Raw genomic sequence first — 9207 nt, forward strand, 5'->3', positions numbered from 1 at the left:
CAGGGAACTAGATCCCACATGCATGCCGCAACTAGAGTTCGCATGCTGCAACTAAGAAACCCACAGGCCGCAACTAAGAAACCTGCAGGCTGCAACTAAGAGCCCACATGCCACAACAAACGTCCTGCGTGAAGACCTGGTACAGCCTAAATAAATAAATAATAATTTTAAAAAGGTAAATGGCAAAGAGAAGCCATATAAAAAACTATGGATGTTCAGAAGACAAAAATTAATTCCCACTTGGAAAATCAGAAGGGTTCATAAGAAAAGTATTTACATTGGGAAATTAAAGGACAGGTAGGACTGGATATGCTGAGATTGGTGAAAAAGACAGTTCCAAACAGACAAAACTACATGAACCAAAATATGAAGTTAGTAAAGCATAGGGGAGTTTACATGGAGCAGGAAGGCCAGGAAATTGAGGGGAAAAAAAGTAGATTGGGGTCATCCTATTTAAGATGACCTTAAGGCCAGAGTAAGGAGCTTAGTCTCAGTTCTATAAGAAATAAATAAGAGGACTATAAGTCTCAGTTTGCCCAGGACATTCCTGATTTATGCATCCAGCTGGTTTGGCATTCGTTGATTTTTCACTTTAAAAACACATTAGTATTAGTTGCATCAAAATTGGTGAGTTTGACAGACTTCTTTGCACTTCCAGCTTCTGCCATGATCTTGTTTGGTGGTATAACATGTGCAATGAATAGTGTTCTCACCTCAACGTGTAGGTAAATCTGAAAGACAACCAGTGATAACCCATCTCTCCCTTTCCAACCCTTTCTTGATGTAACATAACACCTCCTTTCAAGGACAATAGGTGTTAACTGATAAAAAACTGGAGTCAGACATGAGCCCCTAGAAAGAGCAATTTCTTTCCGTCTCCAGTGGTGATGGGAGGAGCATTTCATATCCCCGTCCCTACTGGCTATTTGGTGTATCAGCTAGGTGCACTGAGGGAGATGTTACAGGTGCCAGTTGGAGACGCCAGTGGGAAATTACAATGAAATAATAGCGGAATTAATGAGAAATATATGGAGGAAATAGAGTTAAGAAGTCCTTTGAAGGGCTTTTGGAGTAGTCTGAACATTCTTCCGACAATGTTTTGTCATTTACTGTAGGAATAAAAGTAACTACATATTAATTTTATTGTTGGCTATGCTTTTAAAATTTTGCAAAAAAACAAAACAAAACCCTTTCAGTAATGAGATGGAAAAAATACATCAAGTACATGTTTAATACAAAATTAAACACTAAATTTCTGCTTCTCAAAAAGTTCATAATGAAAGTATAAGTTGAACTAAATGTTAGTTGACATTTACCATGAGGGGGTGTGGTAATAACACCAACCACAACAAAGTCAGTAGACACAGAACTCCTGAAGAAGCATCAGCATCTACTTCATAACTTAGTAGTTACCTCAAGACTGCCTGAAAACATTGCTTCTGCAGTAGCACAAAGGGAGTCTGCATCTTGTCAAGCATGACTTTTCATAAGAATTCAGTGCTATTCAACAAAACTTTCTGAGATAATGGAAATGGTCTACATCTGGCTACTGAGCAATTAAAATGTGGCTAGTGTGACTGAGGAACTGAATTTTTAATTCAGCTAATTTTAATTAATTTAAACCTAAATAGCCACATGTGGCTAGTAGCTACTGTATTGGACAGAGCAGTGTTAAAACAAATGACAGTTGTTTAAATTAATTTTGTTCATATTTCATTCTAAGTTTTCTAGTGCAAGTATGAAAAGTAAAGTAATAGCTATCAATATGTTGTCTCCCTTAGTAAAAAAACTTTCCATACAGTTAAATGATACTGGTTTTATATCAATGTTATCAGAGGTTTTAAAAAGAAAATCAGTCAGCTATCCTATAATGGTTTAGTTTTCCCTTCAGTTCATGGAAACAAAGTAAAGCTTCTGGAAGTTCATTCCACAGAAACTGAAATATCTGACATTACTGGGGTTCTATCTAATTTCATTTGAAAAGTTCAGTGCTAAACATAAAATTCTTAATTTTTATAGTAATAATACATATTTTGCTAAAGTGCAGCACTGTAGTAAAAACAAAATTCTTACTAAATTAAGAAATCTATGTCCTACTGTATAGCACAGGGCTATATTCAATGTCCTGTGATAAACCATAATGGAAAAGAATATTAAAAAAAAGAATATCGATACGTGTATAACTGAGTCACTCTGCTGTACAGCACGGACTGGCACAACATTGTAAATCAGCTACACTTCAGTTAAAAAAAAAGAAATCTATGGAACACAAATGTACTTAGAATTGGAATTATAATTCATAACTGTGCCCAATGAATTGTGATAATGTACCAATCAAAACAGAAGCCATAGTTATCAAATTTTTAAATAATTCCATTTATACCCAGAATAACTGAATGACATTTTTGTAACAAACTGATGTTAAATACACAAAAACACTTCAACACTGAAGACGATACTTTCTCTGCTGTCTATCATCCATTAGATTTTTTAAATATTTGAGTCTGAAGAGTGATCCTATAAAACCTGTCTTATAATGATGGTATTATTGTTATTATTATTATTATTATTAGAAGCAAGTTCTCTAAATCTTAGTTTCATTTTGTTCAAAATCAGTTAGAAATCTTTAATCAAAGTATTCAACTTAAGCCTTTGAAGCTTTTAATGAAATGCAATTAATGAAAACAGAGCTTATACAGAGGAGACACTGAAATTTAATCTCTACAGAAGCAAATGAGAACTGAACAAGTTGTATATTAAAACATGAAATGGTGAATGATTTAATTATGAAATTCTGTGATTGCTCTTTGGAATATCTTGACTTTTGGGAAGACTCTTTTGATAGACCTCTTCTTTTTGATTATATAAATTTATGTTCTGTGCCAAAATGAAATGAAGTAGGCTTAAAATTTGTGAAACATTCAAGAGAATCATAAGTAGAGAGAACTTACTTGATGAATTTTGTCTTTAAAAATATTGTAGGCCTAATTATCAAAAAAGGGTATTCTAAAAGCAGGTGAAAAGACAGAACCTGTAAAAATACTGAAGGTGAAATATTTATCCATTTCAGGTAAGGCAAATTTTTTAAAATTGAGACTCTTGCATTTAGTAGAATTTGCTCTAAGCTTACCAGGTATTGAGAACCTAAAAAGAGTGTTTTCTCATTGAAAAATATTATGATATAAAGAAAAGAATTAACTGAAGGTCTCACTTCAAATTTATTAACTATAAAATGCAACTCTGAAGAAGACTTCAGCCAGTTTTATAAGAAAAATAAATATGAGTATAGTGAAAAAAACATTTTTCAGAAAAATATCAGCTACATCATGTTAGACAGACTAAAAAAATTGATTAAAGTACATGAATACATGCCAAGAATGACTATTTGACTTATGTTAATGTTTAGATTACACATTCAATGTAAAGAAGTTTTTTAATGTCACAAATTTTTTCTAGGAAAAATTGTTTTGAAATAGTTTTTGAATAGAAATATGTTACAGACCTACCAAAACAGAATAATTTGCCAATCAAAAAATAATTCAAAAAAACCTGTACTTTTAACTATTTTGAAATCCTTCTCCCCATTCTCAAAGGTGTGCTGGTTTAGGTGATAAATTAAGAAATCCATTGTAAGTTTCAGAGCAAAGGGCTAATTTTTTTTTTATGTGGACCAGTTCTAAAGTCTTTATTGAGTTTGTTACAATACTGCTTATGTTTTATGTTTTGGTTTTTTGGCCTGCAGGCATGTGGGATCTTAGCTCCCTGGCCAGGGATCAAACCCATACCCCCTGTATTAGAAGGTGAAGTCTTAACCACTGGACCACCAGGGAAGTCCCAGCAAAGGACTAATCCTATCATGCCTTTATCCTCTTTATGACATAACTCTAAGAAGCCAACGATTACCAAGGCATTTCTCACTATCTGGATCCTCCATCCTCCCACAGCAATGTTCTTTCCCTAATCTGCCCACCCCTCCCTAACCCTTCCACTGGGCCTCATGAGATTCATCGTCAGGCACCAGCAAAATCAGCTTTTTTCTGAACACTCCTCTGAGGACACCATTTCCTCTACAGCCCTCTTAAGTGGAGGCTGATTTCTTTTCTACATCCCTCTGGGATCTGGAGGTGGGCCTTTCCTGCACTTCATTACCACTTCCATTCTATTGCCACACCCTACTCTCTCTTTAAAAAAAAAAGGCCTGGGGCTTCCCTGGTGGCGCAGTGGTTGAGAGTCCGCCTGCATCGGGTTCGTGCCCAGGTCCGGGAAGATCCCACATGCCATGGAGCGGCTGGGCCCGTGAGCCGTGGCCACTGAGCCTGTGCGTCCGGAGCTTGTGCTCCGCAACGGGAGAGTCCACAACAGTGAGAGGCCCGCGTACCACAAAAAAAGATAAAAACAACAAAAGAACACAAAATGGACCCAAATTGATGACAAAAAGAAAATCTTAAAAGCAGCCAGAATAAGCAAACACACACGTAGAGTATATAAGGGAACAAATAAGAACACTGTAAGTCTTCTTTTGAAATAATGGTACTTGTACATTGGACGAAAGGAAATAAAGGACTAGGCTAATTATGCAACCAGAAGACAATGGGACATCTTTAAAGTTGTGAAACAATCATGTTAACCTAGACTTTTATATCTGGAAAAAACATCCTTCAAAAATGTAGATGATGGGCTTCCCTGGTGGCGCAATGGTTGAGATTCCACCTGCCGATGCATGGGACACAGTTTCATGCCCCAGTCTGGGAAGATCCAACATGCCACGGAGTGGCTGGGCCCGTGAGCCATAGCCACTGAACCCGCGCGTCTGGAGCCTGTGCTCTGCAACGGGAGAGTCCACAACAGTGAGGGGCCCGCGTACCACAAAAAAAAAAAAAAAAAAAAAAAAAAAGGCCTGAAACTGTCATCAGACCAGCTACAAGTTCCTCAAGAGAAATCCCCCTTGTTCCCTAAAGATTTTTGGCACAAGGCTCATTGTTATTCCTTCTCTAACAACACTATTCCTATCATAATTCTTAGTGTTTTCAATAACCATGTAGATGAAACCTTCTGACACTCGATCTTGTCCTCCACCCCATCTCAGACTCCCATGGTTACAGCCTAGATTTTGTCTTTACCAACAATGCAACTGCTTCATAATCTCAACTTCAAGCATCCTAATCACTTATCGTTTCATCTTATACGCTTAATATCCTAACTCCAACAATTTTTAAATTCTGTTAGGATCTACAATCTATGGAAACTACCTTTTACTGTTTCTCACTCCCTCAAATTCTCACATCCCTCCTACTCTGGTTTAGATTCCATAGTCTGTCATTAAAATCACTCCTTTGCATTACTCTCAAATCCCTTGCCCTTGTTTCACCTTGTCATACTTACCCGGAAAAACCCGAACCCTAGTTAAATCCAACTCTCTGCCTATTAATAAATTTGCACTTATAGAGCTAAATAGGGCTGGAGAAAACACATAACCAGGTTGTTTGATCTCACTTTAAATTCATGATCACTAATTTGAACTAGATCTTTAGTCCTGCCCTGCAATCCAATTACATTTTCCTAGTCCATTCAACTTTCCCTCTCTACTAACCATCTATCTCATATCTACTCCTCTTTCTTCAAACCTCTACCTCCTGTCCACTCTCGACTAATGACTTTACTTCCTATTTCACTCAGAATACAGAAGCAATCTATAGACAGTATTCACATGTTCTCCCTATTCCTCCTAGGTGCTCCTTCCCTCTACTTATAAAATTGACCATGTTCCCATCTTTGGCCAATCTCTCCTGCTTTTCACTATATCGTAGCTCCTCTCATCTACTCAAAGACACCACTCCAGCAATTCTCCCTCTTTCTACTCTAACAACAGCTTATCTCTCTCTGTTGGATCATCTCCACTAACATATATGCTGTAATCTCTCTCACCTTAAAACAAAAATCACCTTTCCTGACTCTACATTCCTATCCGACTACCCTCATTCTTTGAGCCTCATCCTCATAAAACTCTAATTCCTCCCTTTCCATTCTCCTGAATCCACTGCAACAAAGCTTTTATTAACACTCTGTTAAAAAAAAAAAAAGCTCAAGCTCATCCATAGCCTCCACATCACTACAAGCAGCATTTGCCATAGTTTATTATTTCCTCCTCCTTAAAATACTTTATATTTGGCTTACTGATACCATTCTTGTGTCTTGGTTTTCTACTTTTCTAGCCATCCCTTCTTATTCTCTTTAGCTGGATCCTCCTTCTCTTACTTGATCTCTAAATATACTGGAGTACCCAGGGTTTAGCCCTCGAACCTTTTTTTAAAAATACATTCACTCCCTCCGTAGGTGGTTTCACCCAAGTTCATAGCATTAAATATCACTTGTATATTGACAACTCTCCCATTTAGATTTTCAGCCAGTACCTCAATCCTGAATTCCAGGAGGTATCAGCTGAAGATGTAGATTTCTATCTCTAACTCAAGTTTCTCCTCTGATCTTTAGACCCATTTATCTAACTGTCTACGTCTCTAGTTGGATTTCTCAAAGAAATCTTACACTAACTAGGTTCAAATGCAAACTCATAATCTCCACCCCCTGTTCTACCTCTGAAATATGCTCCTCTCCAAATGTTTCAGGTATCTCCTAATGGCCAATTACTTCCCCAAACATCCAGAAATGCAGATGTTACATGCCAGAAACCTCCCTCTTCGTCATCTTTAATATCTGATCCATTCTACTGATTTCACCTTTAAAATATTTCCTGAATATATCCTCTTTCTCCATACCCATGTCTACTCTAGTCCAAGCTTCCATCACACTCAACCGAACTAATACAGATACCTCCTAATAGTCTCTTTGCATCCATTCCTGCTCCTTTTCCAATTCATTCTCTAGGTATCTTTTCAAAAACAAGACTGATCATGTCTCTATGCTTCAAATCTTTAATACCTTCCTACTGCTTTTAGGATAAAAACAGGATTCCTTAATAAAGAAAGAAGGCCTTGGATAGGATGCCCACTCCTTACCTTCACAAATTTATCTCTCACCAGTCTGTGCATCACTCTCTACACTTAAGCATGGCTAGCTTTCTTTCAGTCCTTTGAGAATATCATGATCCCTAACCCCACTAGAACTTTGCAGAGTGTTCCCTCTGCCTGGAATGCCAACATCACCACCCCACTGCCACCATCACCCATCTCTTTATACTTCTTAATGTCTAACTCAATCTTCAGATCTCACCTGAAGAAACACTTCCTCAGAGACGCCTTCCCTGCCTCCTCAAATTAGACCAACTTCCCCTCATATATGCTTATCACTGCATATATCACTTAATATTTCTAAGTGTAATTCTACATGTACATTTATTTTTGCAATTAATCTGTACTCCATGTCTGTCAATCTACAAAGACCTTAAGGTCAATAAGGGAAAAGATTGTGCTTTGTTTGCGCTATTGTATCTCTAGCCCCAGTGGAGTAGACATGCAAATATTTGTTCAATGAATGAATCAATATAGGAGTGACAGCAGAAGCCATACAACTGGACAGTACTGCACAGCAATGGGATTTAGAAAGACAAAACGGACAATGGAAAAAATCTTCACATATTGAGGTATGGGGAAATCACTGTGGCTTGCTTATACATGATTTAACTTAAATTTTATGCTAACTAGATCAGCCTGTCTTATGGCTTGTCAAACATACACCATACACCTGCTTTAACCATAAAAGAAAAGAATACACTTAAAAATCAAGAAGGAGTAACTACAGTTCAGGCATTCAATAATGGAGCTGGGTGGCCATTGTGGATACGGTTTTAGACACGTTCCGGCATTACTGAGAACTTGAATTTTCTGAACTGTATCATACTCAAGGATACCACCAGCTGTTCTCAAAACAATATCTGAGAGCAGCTGCCAACTGCAACCTTATGGTCTCAAGGTCTCCCCTTATAACTAGGCAACCATATTGGACCCTAATCCTTACTTAACAAGCACCCTTACTTCTTGCAACTCCAATTATAATTCTCACAAACAACTTATGTACTTTTGCAGTCTGTGCTGTTATAAGCCTCCGCCATTTTGCAGTCCAACAGAATGCAATTCAAGTGCTTCTTTAATCTGTGTCTCCTGGGCTATAGTCCTCAGTTTGGCTCAAATAAAACTCTTTTCTATTCCTCGCACAGATTGTTTATTGATTATACCCCTCCACAGGGACTATAATAACCCTGAGAAAATACCACCATTTAGGAATCAAGCAGAGAAAATAAATTAGAAAAAAATCTGTCAGAAAGTTAAAAACAATTTAAAAAAGGAAAGAGCATCACAAAAGGCAAGGGAGGATAAAATACCGAAAAGTTAGAATGGGCCACTAAATTTGACAAGCAGGCAGCTACCGTTCTGACAAAATAACTGATAATGTGAGATGCAGAAAAGAAGTGAACAAAGGGGAAATGTGGGGGAAAGCTCATATCATTCCAACTCCTCTGGAAGTAAGATTTCACACTCGTTGGCTTTCTTGATATACTAAAACTGCCATGCTGGTCCGAATTAAACAGTAAATCTAAGAACGTTTATGTGCCGTTTTAGATATCAACCTTATTTCTATGTGGATGAGTAATTTTAGACAGAACTGCTTACATGACATACAAGAATAACTGTTCTAACATTCACACCTGAAACGTTCTTTTTGTTTCTCAAAGTACCTTACCTCCCAGAATCATCAAAACAGACATCTGTGTGTCCCTCTGTGTGCCCATATCTCATCGGCTTCTGTGTAGCAGGCATTTTTTCCTTTACCTATCTGAAAATGTTTTATAAAAGTCAATATTATTTTAAAGGACAGGAAAGCCGGGGGGCTGAACAGGAAGAAGGGAGGTTAGTCTCCTGCGGGACACGCCCTCGGCAGCCCCTTTTCCCCGACCCGAGAGGCACAAACAGGGAATAGGGATGGGTCTGTCCGACACTAAGCCAGGAAGAGGACACGCTTCTCTTCGTTGGGCCGCACGCACGCGGGCAGCGAGAGGGACCACTCACCGAAGCTCCGCGACTGAGGAAAGGCGACGAGGAGCAGCGCCCGTGGAGGAGCAGCCCGGGTGCAGGGCGCTTCCCGCGCTCGGCGTGCTCCCACACTGCGCCTGCGCCGGCCCGCCCACGCCCGGCGCGGTCCCTACCCAGGTCGCTGGGCGGTGGCGTCAGCTGCGCGCCCGTCGGCAGGGAAAAA

At 38.6% G+C, this 9207-nt stretch overlaps 1 protein-coding gene across 1 annotated transcript in view; it reads right to left on the reverse strand.

Annotated features, from left to right (window-relative positions):
• Positions 1–9106, reverse strand: part of WDHD1 (WD repeat and HMG-box DNA binding protein 1) — a 63147-nt gene extending 54041 nt beyond the window's left edge. The window contains exons 1-2 of the mRNA XM_007116160.4: positions 9021–9106; positions 8695–8787 (exon numbers count right to left, since the gene is read on the reverse strand). Of these exons, the coding sequence (XP_007116222.2) occupies positions 8695–8771 (77 nt within the window). The 5' untranslated portion in view covers positions 8772–8787; positions 9021–9106. The remainder of the gene's footprint in view (positions 1–8694; positions 8788–9020) is intronic.
• Between the last annotated feature and the right edge of the window lie 101 nt (positions 9107–9207).

Source organism: Physeter macrocephalus, chromosome 11 (assembly GCF_002837175.3).
Source record: "Physeter macrocephalus isolate SW-GA chromosome 11, ASM283717v5, whole genome shotgun sequence".
Lineage (NCBI taxonomy): Eukaryota > Metazoa > Chordata > Mammalia > Artiodactyla > Physeteridae > Physeter > Physeter macrocephalus.